The following is a 14,882-nucleotide window of genomic DNA, read 5'->3' as shown; positions in this document are numbered from 1 at the left end:
AACGATTTGCCCAACGAACGGAGGCCTCTGACTCGCTGGAGCTGAAACTAGAGGGCGGGGCTAGACCAACCCAGTGCTTCAACAATCAGCGCTGAGACCAGTTGACTACTACGAAGCGAGATTAACGAGGTACGTTGAGCCTAACGCCAGAGTCTTCAATGTCACGAAGGTGGCTCTGTTTTAACCTGCTAGATCACCACGGTAACTTATGCTGCACACCTGACCCGCTCCGGAGGAGGTTGCGTTCAGAGTTTCGGATTTAAATCGGCTGTAAAAAAGCACCGCCCTTTCACTTTTCCCTCAGCAGCGTTCTGCCAGCATTCCTCTTCTGCCTTATTTGCAGCAACAGTGTTGCTATTTGCTGTAATTATTTGTTTTTATATTCTTCACAGCTCTTGACTGAAGTAGGCGGCACGCGATTGGTCCATTTTGTGTGGAAGAAGAGTAAAATGACGTGTTTTTTACGGCAACGCGCACAGAGCCTGATGAAGAAAACCTGCTTAACGAAGAAAGTTGATCACCGCCGTCGTGATACCCCCTCTGCCCTCGAATGACCTGGACTGAAAGTGTTCTGGACCGAGACTCAGGAACAATCAGACAGGAGTTTAAGTTATTTTATCAAGTGCTATTTACAACAGTAGTTACACATTACAGGAGGAGATAAAGTCACTGTGCGTCTACAGAGGGCAGCCGGCCAGATGACAGCTCCCTCCATCTTCATGACACTAATGTCTGACAGAGCTGCTGCTGCTTCTTCTTCTGCACAAATCTACTTTTCACACAGGTGGCAGTGAGCGGTAACTGCTTGAATATTGTCTACTGGACTTATTCAGGATTAGACTTTACTGATCCCCCGTGGGAAACATTTACAAAAAACAGAACAACACGTCTAAAGGTGGATTTGAACCACTGACCATTGAAGTTGAGCTTGCAAACCTCTTGGCTGAACCTAAATGTCTAAATGGCTATGAAATGAAGTTTCCATGACGTTTTCTGACAGGATTGTATGCTTTTTAAATACATCTGAGATAAATTTATCAGCATACCACTACCTTCACATTGGCTTTAAACATTAGCTTTAAATGGTAACTGTTAAACACTTACAGGCATCCATGTTTTTCCACTTTGACAGCTAAACTGACGTTAGCAGTGACGTGTTTCCCTTCTCTCACCTTAAACGAACAAAGAACTGAACCAGTGTAGTAACACAGGATTTATCATCCTGCCATGCAGAGAATTTGACTGATAAGATATAATTTTAACAGTAAGATTTAATCATTTCCATTGCCAGTACACTGCAGCACAGCAGATTGTATTTTTTATATATTGGGCGCACAATAAAGGAAGTGTAATATTAAGATTTTCTGAGTGGTCCTGAAGAACACATTTGTGTGCACCAGAAAACAGAGCACTCGACTGTTGCTAATAAGTAGATTTTTAGCTCCAGTAACTGTAAAACTGAGTGCTACGTTTTAGCTTTCAGGTAATTGGTGCCTTGCGCTGTTGAAAATCATAAATCTGAGCGGAGTTCCCCAGGGTTCGATCACGGGGCCTCTATTGTTCAACCTGTGCATCCACTAGACCAAATCCTGCAGGATAACAAGACTGCTCATCATCGCTATGCAGATGACACCCAGGTTTACTTCTGTTACCAAATCACTATTGTACCACAGACTTTGTGTTAATAATTACAGCAAATAAGTAACTGAACGGATCTATATTTCCTATATAATCTATATAAGACTTAAAGTTACTGTTGTTTGGTTTGACTAAAGGTCCTGAATTATTTACAACTAATTGCCCAAATGAAGAGTTTGTGTCGAGAGAAGATTTATAGTAACTCACGGAGAACAGATTGTGAGACTGAATGTTACAGCTTCTGGTTAAAAGACTTTATGATGACGCTACTGTACAGTGATTTATAGCGGAGAAACTTCATAGACGGGGGAGGAGCTGCCATCTGAAGGGTTAACCCATGAAAGTCAACAGTGCATAAAGGAATCCATCATCAGAATAAAGCAGAGCAGCAAGATACAGAGAAAATAAAAACTCACAGTCGAAAGGTTCTGAACAAACAGACGAGTAAGGTCAAAGGTCATGGAGCTCAGAAGAACAACACCTTGATTACATTTCCACCGAGCAGGAGAGTGTGTGGCACTTCGATGGTGTGAAAAACCTCTGAGTGTGTGTGTTGGTTTGTGGGATTCAGCGGAGGGTTTAGCGTCCTGTGGTCTGTTTGTGTCTTCATTAAAACCAGTTTTAACAGAGTTTTAGTGTCTTTTAGTCTTAATGCTACACAATGTATATATGTGTGTGTATGTGTGTGTACTTGTGGTGTGTGTGTTTTCACTAATTGCACTTGAGGATGAGGATATGGAGATCACATTGCCGGTCAGATCTCTGCAGGTTTTTTTTGGCATTTTTCTGGAAATGTTTGGGACAGTTGAAAACACAAAGAAAACAAAAACTGGGACCGACTCGTCTTCGAACTCAACCAGCGCAGGACCAACTACAACTCCCATGATGCTTAGACACAGGCAAAATCACAATGACAGTCTCATGGTAGCTATAACTGTTGAACGCCAAACATGTTTTGTCTTGTGTTTAATCTGTTAAAATAAAAAGATTTTTAGATGTGATGCCAATACAGTCGCAAATACTTGTTTTTCTTTGAACACGGAGAGAAAATTCAAGTATCTTGTTTCACCTTTTTCGAAATACTAACTTTTAGACTCAGTTTTAGTGTTTCTTCTTCCTTTATTGGGAGCTGTAGTGTACTGTAAAGGTAATGTGTCATTAATAGTGACAGTTTCTGGTCTGATTGGTAGAAATGATCATTTAATGATGTTTGGAAGCCAAAAGAACGAGGCCAGTAATCAGCACACCTGGAGCTGAATCAACCTGTCCTTTGAACCAGATGACCATCAACATCAACACCACTGCTAACTAACTGCTAACTAACTGGGTAACTAAACTACTGGGAAGCTGGTTGTCCAGACATGTTGGCTAAATTAACCCTGTTTGTGCCAACTGTCCTCTGCCAGGTAGGTTGTTGCTTTATTTACTTTATCTGGATTAATCAAACTGACTCTACCTGAGCTGCAGGGACATATGAGATGGATATTATTATTGAATGTGCGCATCCAAACTTCAAGCCCTGTTCTTGGACTAATATTACTCGTTTTGTATTCAAGATAGCCAAATTATCGGCTGAATTTAGATCACTGCGGATATTAGTATCGGTGTTGATGTCAGCTGATCAGTAACGGTAAATGTCAGGTTTGAGATAATTTACAAACAGTTTCTCCATTTCAGAGTTTGTTAAAAACCCCAGTATCGGATAGGCTATATTCTGACCTCGTCAGCTACTGGACAATATGCAAAGTGTCCTTGCTATCAGACGGCAGTGTGTGCTTCATGGAGTTGACTCGGCCATGTTGTTGACAGAAAGTTGTCTGACAGTGAAACGCTCAGTTGAAACTGGGAGTCACCTAACAGACGGGATAAACATTCACATCCTGAGCTGGTTGTATTGAAGGAGAGTTGAACCCTTGACACGTATAAACGCTGCCTAAAGCAGCTGAAGAGAAAATAAAACACATGAGGTCGTACAGATACAGTGAAGCTTACCGAAACGTGCGATCACTTCTGATCAAAACAGGAATAAGTGGAAAGAGATGCCAGTGATATCATGTCTAAAGGAATATTCTGTGACACTTCACCTGATAATGGTCATAATGCAGCAGATTAGTGTTAAACTGTGGAGAAGACGGGCTGCAAGTACACAGTAATGCTGTTCGATGTGTTCACAGGGAACGCGTTCAAAGTTCATGACAGAGAAACGTTTCTGCGGTTACACCTCGTTCACACATACCGGTTCAAATCTAGCAGTTCTTTGCTCTCATGAGTCTGTAGCTTTCAGGCGTGTTTAATGTTGAACACGTAATTCACAAACCCAGCTCGGATTGGGCAGTTATTGTCGGATGTTAACGCTCAACTGGCGCCCAACAAAGAAGTTCATTTTCCACGCGAGGTACGTTTAAAGCTCCTTTACAGAGTGGAGTAGAAAACGCTTCCTGAGGAAACCAAAACGAGTGCTTTTGGTTGTCGATGCAGCACATCGGAGAAGTCTTCGGGATCTGTTTGGGGAATTTCGTGCCCAGTGCGCTACACAGCAAATGTGGAAGGAGAGCCTAAAATAAAAAGGGAGTTTAATATATGAACCAACGTAACAAAGTCCCACGCGGTCCGAGCGCTCAAGACCTCTGCGTTGGTTTTTACTAATTGCTTAGTGGAGGTGGTAAGCCACCTAGTCAACTCTGTGCTTCTGTTTCACACGATTGATTGCCATGCTCCTTTCCTCGCGTCAGAGGACATTTGCATAAATATGGAACCTTTATCGACTTCCCAACGTTGTGCCTCTGGGCGACTTTAGAGTCTTTGAGTAGTGGCGGCCAGCACGAGCATGTTTTTTGAGGTTCAATTTATAATGAACGGCATCATGTAGCGTCTCCAGGGAGCCTGTATGTGTGAACGAGGCGTAACATTAGACCAATTCATACATTTTTTGGGGAAAAAACTAATCACCAGTTTTCTCTCATGCATCACTCAGACTGCCTGTGATAAATTCGCTCACTTTATCTCAGAGTTTTACATGAGATTTTCAAAACCATCCACAGACTCCACATGGGAATTGTCCAGCTTCTGTTCACACTGGCGTTGAAAAGACTTTGACCAGGTCCTGAAAGACGAATGTTGCCAGATCAACATCTCTGAAATCACTTAGGATGAAGCTGCATGTTTGGAGCAGAATACTCTCTGGTCAGCACATTACGTATGAGAGAGACTCTGATGAAGTATTACTGCAGTATCACTGTGTACTTGGTGCTATTCCACCGGTTAGTATGCACATTTAAAGCGTGCAGTACGACCATTCTTCAGTAGTGGCACCCGTCTACTGATATGATAAACCATTTCAGAATCAGGACGAACACAACGTCCACCATCGAGAGGAAAAGTGGTGGCGGGTTTTACATTCTGTGCAAAATTTGACGAAAACACATCATCATCAGTCTCTATCTCTTTCTAACACACATCAGTGTTCAGTCAGTTTTCTTCTATTTACAGTTAGTTTCTAAGACGTTAGTACCATCATCCCCCAGCGGGACTAAGACATTCCTCAGAGGGACAAAATCCACCTTCAAACAGAGCTCTGTTATCTTTACTCCTGGGTTTGAGACTTCTGTTCGTGCCATTTGGCATCCCCAACTCCTGAATGTGTATACAATCTTATACAGTACAGTCTTGTTCAACAATCTTGTTGCTGTTCCAGGCTTGGTGTGAAATCATGAACGACGCTGAGCTGTTGCAGATATTTGAGCCGTTTAAAAGAGCAAAGTGAGTTTCAAATGTTTAAGTTTGTGTCTGAAGCCACTTGAAAAAACAAAAATCCTGAGCTTTAGCTTGTTTTCATTTTAGTGTTGTGTGTTTTTAATAATAATTAATAATAATAATTCTGATTTAGTATGTCATAAGATACTATAACAGAATTGAGATTACTTCTAGATCTTTTAATTCCTGAAAACTTCATAATAAATCTCATAATTTAGTTATGAGGAATGAGTACCTGTAAATTATGAGATACTGAATTAGTATGAGAAGTCTCAAGTAATAATATTGGTCTTGTATATCTTAAGTATCTCACAGTTATGACTTTGTAGCAAGGTCACAATTATGAAATAATAGATGCTCATCTTTAATTATGAGGGAACATTTCTCATAACTGAGTGTGTGATAATTATGAGGATAAGTAATTTTCAGAATTATGGAAATTTCATAATATATTACTGAATTATGAGAAACTTTACTATGAGAAACTGAGTCTCGTGATTATATTCTTCTTATTATTAATTCTTATTATTATTATTATTATAATAAGATGTGAAACAGAACATATACGCGATCTACTGAATATTTAGCGTCATTTTTGCAAAGTTAATATGTAATATGAGTTTTTATTCTTTCAGTGGCGATGACTGGCCAGTGATTACATCATATCGTAAAGTGGAAAATATTACCTTCGTGTTACCTGATTTCTTCAGGCTACTACAGGCTTCACGTTTGACCATCAACTGGATCAGGGAACTCAAAATATACTTTCAACAAGCTTATGTGACGTTTTCAGGGGTTGTTGGTTTCGTCTCATTTCCAGGATCCCTGATAATTAAACTACCGTAACATAGGAACAGCAATTCCATCTTAAGGTGGATTTTTGCCTCATCCTCCAGTTTTAAAAACAACCTGCTGCTATTCAGCTGTCTATTTAAAAGGCATTCAGCAGGTAAAAAACACAGGGCACACAGTGAAAGAGGAGGGAAGAGGGGAAAGGGAATAGAAAAATAAAAATAAAAAATTGTGGCAGACACAACTAGACGATTACCTCACTTCACTCTGTGGCAGAGAAACATAAAAAATGTAAAAAATAAAGTTTCAGAGGAGGTGGGGCACCAGGCGAGGAGAAGGAAGGCAGAGAGTAAGAGGAGGAGGAAGAGGTCTGGGAGAACGTTTCTCAGTCTCAGAAGAACTTGTCATCGATGCGGAAGTGCGGCCGCGTGACGTCGTCCGGGTTGATGAAGACTGAGATGGATTTCCCAGGATTCTCCGTGACCAGCTGCTGAAGCTTCTTGGCCAGCCGGTCATCTGGCTGGTTCTCTCCACCGGCGTCGGACTGCGGTGAAGGCAGGTTGTTTGCACTGCCTCGCCACTGCAGGTCCACCGTCAGCCTGTTGGCGGCCTTGGCGTGCTCGATGGTGGTGCGGAGGTGCTCAGCCGGGTCGGAGCGCACCGAGGAGAGTTTGCGGGCGTGCAGCATGGCCGTCTCGTCTGACAGGTGTTCCAGCATGTTGCACTGGGGAATGAAGTAATTGGGACACATCTTGTTGACGAGGCAGTGCTGCAGGTCGTCGATCAAGCCTAGCAGGAAGTGGGCAGAGAAGTCGTCCTGGGCCAGGTAGTTGGCGGGGAGACGGTCGCAGGCCCACAGCATGATGCTGCGGAGGTGGTAGGGGCTGATGGCTTTGGGGCGAGACAGCAGCTTGATGATGATGGCTTTGCAGGCCTGGTATGCCTGCATCAGGCTGGACGAGATGCACTTCTTCAGCTGCACCTCACTGCGGGCGAACGACAGGCGCCACTCGTTCTCCTTGCGGCCTTTGTAGGAGCAGGCAGGGACGAGGTAGAAGCCACTGATTACCTCCTCCTCTGTGATCTTCCCATCCCAAAAATGGTTCTCCATCAGCCAGCTCTGAGCAACGGCTGGCCAGCCTTTAAACGACACCACAGGGACGATGTCATAGAGCATCCGGCTGCTTCCGACGCCAAGGATGACGGAGATGATGGTGCCGTTCCTCTCCACCTTCTCCACTCTTGGCATCCCTCTCTGCGGCTTCTTCTGCACCTCCAGCAGCACCAGGGAGATGGACTGGTAGAACCAGTCGGCCACCAGTGTCGGAGAGAAGAAGTAGTTGGTGGTCCCGTTGATGTGATCGACGATGGTGCAGCAGTCCTTCCACTTGTTGATTGTTCCTTCGTCAAAGAGGCGCAGGCTAAGCCAGGAGTGGCCCAGGGCCGAGTGCCTCATATCCAGGGTCACCGGCTGGTTGCGGTCGTGAAGTTTGAGCGCCGGGACCAGCAAGGTGAAGTCCATGTCGTAGTCTGTGCCGCGGGCATAGACGCTCAGCTCATCCAGGTCCATGTCCACCACACCCTCCCGAACGCCTCCAGACAGGAGGAGGTACTCGTTGGCCACCGGGAGCTTCTGGTCCAACTTCTGGACCATTCCTGAGAGACAGAGGAGGAAAGACAGGACTAGTTAAAGAACTATGACATGACATAACGGCAAAATACGGACACAACAGAGCACGCAATGTTGTCTTGTCGTGTTACTACATCTTGTTCAGGCATCAGTCTGCTTAAAACAAATTACTTTTTGGATCGTCTAACAGCACCTGAAGCCCCCTCCTCCCACACCTTTCCAACATCAGAATCGGAGGGTCTGTATCTGACAACTTTGAAATACTTTCTGAAAACGAAAATCCGACAATCACAGCCATTTTGCGCAGGTGACAAAGTAAGCTCCTCATGTTATTTTGTATTACCCTGTACACAGGGTACGGCTGCAAAACAGAGCTCGCTCTCAGTCTCAACGAGTTTCCCCAGTAGTTTCCCCTAATGACAACATTTTGGAGCAAACTCAATATACGTCAATGGAATTGCCACAATCATTGGATTTGTTTGCAGGAGTGACGTAATCTTAAACTTTGTCAACTTTGATACGCAAAGTCAAATGGTAATCCGTCTTGACAGTGCTGACCTTTGAGGGAACGCAGAGCTAAAGAGTAGAAAGTGTGTCCAAGTGTTCGCTTGCTAACTGGCATGTATCAAGCTTAGATGGTGTGCAATTGGGACTAGCTAGTGCTAGCATGTTACCGATTAGTTCGCCAGCCACAATAGTTTGCCAACTAGCCTCCGCAAGTAGCCACTACTCCACCAAACCTTTAGCATCAACTGATTCATCGAGATCCACAGATTAATTTTGCAGTGCCACCTTCTGGGAGACGGGTACACCGAGCACACCAGTAGAGTATGATATGCATCATTGCGGTTAGATGCCATATCAAGTTGAATCAACTATCCAAAAAAGCGTAAATTTCATCACATTCACTCCCCGGATGAGCACATTTCAGCTACTTTACACGGACTACTCTTTCTGGCTGTATTGCATTTCTGGCGTGTAGGGCTGGGTATCATTTGAATTTTTTGATATTGGTGCCGATATAATACCTGACATGTACATGTTTTTCTACAAAACCCATTTTTAAAAATCACACTTTTCAAACACTTTCAAGGTACCTAAACCAAAAATTTCCAGACTCACGAAGCCTACATCATCACATCTAAATTGTTACTATAATGCAATTGTGAAAAATAAAGTTTACAGAATTCCTTTATACCCACAGAAATCAATGTATTGTCACTTTATTTTACCAGCTGTTCATATTAACATTGAATGTATGTTTTGATCATGATTATTTAATGCTTGCTAATTTCAGGGATCAACAGAGGACTCATCTAGCTACGAATTAATGTGGGTCCTCTCCGGAAATTACTCTCCGCAGCCATTATTTATATTTTTCCATTAGCCAGCCGGTTGTCATTTACACGACAACCTAGCATGTTGCTAAAGTGACAACAAAATCCACCTGTTCTCTAGTAGCTGATTAGTTAGCTAGCTAACTATTGTACCTGCAACTGCTGTTTGGTCAATTTTCACAACCACCACAACTAAAAGAAAAACTGTCACGAGGTAATTTCAGTTTCACTTCAGCTTCTGTCGTTTTCAGTGAGCTTGGCGTTTGCCCCCTTCTCAAGGGACATAATCAGGCTACTGTAACAAGCGTTCTGCTTAACTACGTCAGAAGTAACATAGGTCCATGTTAGCTAGGTTAAATGTCTATGCCGTTGTCTCATGAATTAGTCTCACGTTCCAAAACAAATCCAAAACCAAATTGTTTAGTTACGTCGTGGTTATGACAGTATTAGCAGAGCTCGAGACTAAGGGCATCCCGGGTACGAACAGAGACGAAAGGGATTTTTATATGTTTAAACTATCGCTTAGAAAATGACATTATGTAAGTCTGAATGACATTCAGCAGTTCTCTGTCTTACCAATCTCCCTTGACTTGTTTGTGTTTGTATGGGCCATGTGGTTGTGGTGACGTAAACGCTGCTGTTGTGTAACTATATTCTGTGTCCTATTTATTTTTTCTTAATTCTGTTTATGACAGTTTATAGATAACTTTTCAAGTTTTGTTTTAAACCTATTTCTTTGAATGGTGCAAAATGAATATAATTATATATTTCCTCAACATCTTAATGGTGTTTTTATTATGCCACTAACAACTATAGATGCTACTAACAAAGTAAAGAAACAACATTTTGAGTTTGGGACGGTTTACATTCACTTCGGGACGGTGGTGAAATTTTTTTGTCTGGAGCCCTGGTATTAGCATTGCTAATATCTTAGCATAAATAAAATAATAACGTTAATGTTAAGTTGGCACTTTGGCTGAGGAGCTCAACTTATGTTGTAATTGTCTGCAAAATGGTAACGTTAAACTCTGTCCTCGCCCCCCCCCCAAATATCAAAAGATTTTTGGTTTACATGAGTGATTGTGCAGATGAAACACCAGATTATGTTGAAAATCAAGCATTTTTCAAGTATATTCAAATTCAAGCAAATTCTTAACCTTGAAAACATAATGGTTAAAATTAAGCATTTTCCAAACTTTCAAGACTTTGTACGAAGCCACAGTTCTTGATACTCGTAACCAACAAAGTATTGAGGTTTGATACCCAGCTCTACCGTGTGTGGGACAGGCATCGAATGACATGAAGCTATGCGATGCCACCGGAACAACTTACAATCTAAAACCCCTCTTTGAACAGAAATGGTGGTCTGAGATTCAATCTGCCCAAAGTTTACCACAGTGTGTTAACACCTTGGTCAAGCCAATCACATGCTAATCAGGTACTTAACAGTGATGAGGGAGGTGCAGCCAGAAAACAATAGGCCTGATTACTGATTACTGGGCCATCATGGAAACTATTAGGTCAGTTTCAGGTGAAACTAGCTAATCAACAGACACTCAGGTAGACTCCTTCCTGAGGGCGGGGCTTATGTAACACAGAGTAGCTTACATTTCTGAGTTCTCAGACCATTTTCACAATTGAGAAAGACTTTCGGATGGGAGCCGAAACGTCTTGATTCTGAAAACAGTGTCCAGGTGACTACGACTGAAACCTTTTCTACGATGGAACAATCCTGGACGAAAGAGGGACGACACCGTCTTACAATCAAATGCAATACATGAAGACTAAGGTCTACAGCCTCAGAAAAGCTGAGTCAGAGGGGGAATTTATTGCAGGGCTGTTAGGGTTAGTCCAGACTAGAGTTCTTCACAGGTTCACAAAACCAGAGCCGGGACATAAGTCGGACCAGGTTAAAAGTCTCTTCAGTCGAATCAGGTCTGGTAAGGTCCCGTTGTACTGCTGCAGGTCTCAGGTCTGTGTGTCAATATGTCTGAAAGCTGATTGGATCCAAGGTGACCATCAGTTCTGATCAGTCGGTGCATCGTTGTCGTCATCATCAATGAGAAAAACGTGAGCGTCGTGCTACTGACAGTGTTGCTGTGCTTTCTCTCTTTGGGTTTGTTCAGGTCTGGATCAGGACTGATTACCCTCAGGTCCCGTTCAGACTGGGTCTCCTGTTTTGGACAGTTCATTTATGAACGCTATGTTTGGGTCAGTTTTTAGGTCATTTTTTGGGTACGTTTGTAACCTCGAAGAGTCTGGACTGGGTCAGACTGGAAATGTTATTGCATTCACCCCCAACCGTTGGACTGGATCGGTCTGGACTGGTTTTCCGCTGAGCTGAGCTAAAAGTGAAGTGAAAAACCACACACACACACACACACTTCTTGGCTGACGAGTGCATTCCTGAGCTGTAGCGGACAGACACTGATTTGTTGTTTGTTTCGTGATTTTCACTGTTTCTCAGACACAGTTTGAACTGAAAGATCACAGGCAGACCCCTGTTCAGGATGGTCACTTTGTGAGTTTATTATTATTATTGATTGTTTTCACTCTTCATCTTCCTGCTGCTGCGTGAGCTGACCTTCACCAGTACAATAATCCATTACTACTAGCTTACACCTTTGTACAAAAGGTAATAAATAAAAAGGTCTAAATAAAACAGGCTTGTGTTGACTTCCAGTTTACATGTTTCAGCTCATTAAAAGACAAATCTGCTAGCTTCACATTCCCAATAATCCACACGTTTGATTTTCTTCCTTCGAGGCAGCCATTGGTTTGACTTGATTTCTATAAAAATCAATCTGCAGGGGGCTGAAATGTGTAAAATCTGCTGAATGGTGTTTTACAGACTTAGTTCATGCTTGAGGGAAGAATATTCCAGATCTGAATTGAAGTAGCTCGAGCTTTGTTTGCTCTGATCCGATCCGGATCAGTGGACGAGTTGGTAAAACCTCTCGCGTTTTTCCTCTTGGCTCGGTTTCTTTTCACACAGAAAAACATTCAACCAAACTGAAACGCGTCAGTAGAAGCCAGGTGGCAAACGAAGGTCCTGAAGAAGCTCCTACCTGCCCAAACATCAAGAAGGCAACGTACTGCGTTGCTAGTCCAGGTTGGACCTCGATTCGTTCCCCCGGGCTAGCTGCCAGCACCTGTTGATTTCGCTAATCCATATCACAGAATGCAAAGCACACCTGGCTACGGGAGCCACTTAGGTCAAACCTGCCTCGTAGTCGGGTCAGATCACGTTCCCACCACAAATTAACCGCTCCTGAATTAGTCTGTGACTGAACCGAGACCACTTTACCGTGTTCAGATCTGCCCAAACGAATCGTACCGAGAGGGAAAACGAACCCGATTGCACCCGGACTAAACGGACAGATCAGAATTATCTAAAAAAGGACCGATTCACCAATTCGGGCCAATGCTTCAAAAAGAAACGGCCACATTAATGTCTCCAAATGACCCCTGTGCACTTTTGAGAAGTGTGCTCCAGGGTTAGGACTCAAGCTTTAGTGATGCCAAAACATCGAATTTTGCAAGAGACAGAGCCGGACTCATCAGATAAACAAGTACGACGAGGGTACGGAGACGGCGATGCATCGAGCGGCTCTGCTCTCCTTTCCCACAACTCTTCTGTTTTCTGTTGGTGGTTTTGTTCGGTTACTTCAAGTTTGTTTAAATGTACAGCCTGCCACGCTGTCGCTCCGTTTACAGCGATTAACTGACTATTAGACTAACACGAGGTTCCTATCGGGGGCTCCTAGGCCGAGGATCTGAATCACTGTCAGCCCGAGGAACGTCGCGATGAACGTTGGTCGATTCGTTGATCAGATGTCTGATAAACCGGATAAACGCAAGCTCTGAGAACATCAGGAGCTTCTGGTGTTGTTTCCTGTGAGCAGACAGGATCCGACACATCTGTCCACAACACGCAGGAAAATCTCAAGAAACGCAGCATTTAATGACCAAATTTAACCGTCAGATGGACATTTTTTTTTGCAGTGTGTGTGTGTGAGTGTGTGTGTGTGAGTGTTTTTAATCCAGATCCTGGAGGAGATCCAGCGTCATAATGAAGCTCTGACAGGAAGTGTTTTTGCTGATCAAGCCTCACGCTCGCTACGGTTCATCCTCCGGGTTTCCTCTTCCCCCTCGCACCGTTTCGATCACGGTGACGGAACTTTTACTGCTGTTAATAAAGTTTTATTTAAAAAGCAAAGAGGAGTGACCTCACTCTGCCTCTAACTCAGCAGGAAGAGTCGGTGACGACTAATTTAAACTTTTAAAACTGCGATGAGGATCGTGCTTAAGTTAAATTTATCGCCATTAAATCCCGGAGGTGTAGTGGTGCGCGTACGCCCCCTGTGGGCAGCGGCGTGTACTGCACCCCTGTCGTGTAGCTTTTAGCCTTTAAGGCAGCGTCTCCTTCCAGGCTCAGCGCCATGCCGCATTGGCCAATCACACACATGCTGTTCACCTGGCGGCAGGTGAGAGAAAAGATACAATAACTGCTGCTATCTCAGAATAGCAGAAACCTCAAACTGTATTACCTGAAACATCACACCTCGACTAACAAAGACCCTTCAGTTTTTTAATCACTTTGACAGATGTTGCACTTGGGATGTGAGAAAAATGATGAGATCTTTACCTTTATCAATACATATTGGATGTCGCACCTGCTGATATATTCTTCCAGCTGATCGGATTGTTTGAACCAAACCCAGCAGGCAGCAGCTAAACGTTGGGAGGAAACCCTGAACGCATCCCCGCCATGCTCTGAGCAGGTGCGGCAGGTCTGCATCTCACCTGAGCTGCGCACAGGTAGAGCGGCCTCGGCACCTCTGGGGGGGGGGATGAGCGCGAGCTGCTTATAATGTTTAAATGCAGCAGGTGGAGTCTGCAGGTCTGGGGGTCTGGGGTGGGCATCCTTCTACCAGCAGCTCTCCGTTTACCGTAAAGCCCCGCAGCCCGGTGTGTTTTCCCGTTAAATAACGGTGTGTGTGTGTGTGTGTGTGTGTGTGTGTGTGTGTGTGTGTGTGTCCTCACCCAGCATGGAGAAGATGAAGTCCTTGGCCGTGTGGATCTCCAGAGCCCGCTGGTCGTCGTACTCCCGCTGGTCGTGCTTGCCGAACTCCTGGATGAGCCGGGTCAGGTCCTCCATGCGGGCCGCCGACCTGAAGTCGAGCTCGGGCCCGACGCCGACGCCTCCGCCGCCGCCGCCGTGCGGCAGCCTGCCGGCGGCCATGGTGGGGCTGTTCCCGAGGCTGCCCGCCGAGCCAGCCCGGCTGGAGAGAGCAGGGGCCGCCATCTTTCCTCCGCGGTCACACACACAGGTTCACTACAGCTGATACTGCTGCTGGTCTGTGCCGAGCCGAGCCGGACCACGCCAAATACAACCACCGGAAACAGCTGCTGCACTTCCGCTGCTCGCCGCCTTCAAAATAAACGCGTTGCTCAGTTTTTCCTTTAAGTTTTGTGAGATTTTCTCCACTCTCATTTAATTTAACGTATTTTATTTAACAAGCACGTTAATAAACATCGCTGTAAGTGTGAGACAGTCAGCCAAAGGGCTGTCTGTCACCTGGTTTTAACCCTAAAAGAGAATATAAAATTATAATAAAAGATAGGATATATTTAAGAGGAAATATTAATGTGCAACACGTGTATAAAACAAATAGATTACTCTGGTACAAGAAAAGCAACCTCAAAATGTGGATTAATTTAATAAATGC

General features: G+C 44.1%; 1 protein-coding gene across 1 annotated transcript; it reads right to left on the bottom strand.

Annotated features, from left to right (window-relative positions):
- Positions 1–600: 600 nt before the first annotated feature.
- LOC122879253 (protein MB21D2) lies at positions 601–14,584 on the bottom strand. Its single transcript, XM_044203157.1, has 2 exons — positions 14,197–14,584; positions 601–7,839 (listed from the first exon to the last, which is right to left on the bottom strand). The coding sequence occupies exons 1-2, from the start codon at positions 14,456–14,458 to the stop codon at positions 6,575–6,577; spliced, it is 1,527 nt and encodes a 508-aa protein (XP_044059092.1). The 5' UTR covers positions 14,459–14,584; the 3' UTR covers positions 601–6,574.
- Positions 14,585–14,882: the final 298 nt, after the last annotated feature.

Source organism: Siniperca chuatsi, linkage group LG7, assembly GCF_020085105.1.
Source record: "Siniperca chuatsi isolate FFG_IHB_CAS linkage group LG7, ASM2008510v1, whole genome shotgun sequence".
Taxonomy (NCBI): Eukaryota; Metazoa; Chordata; class Actinopteri; order Centrarchiformes; family Sinipercidae; genus Siniperca; species Siniperca chuatsi.
This window is presented reverse-complemented; position numbering and strand designations above follow the sequence as displayed.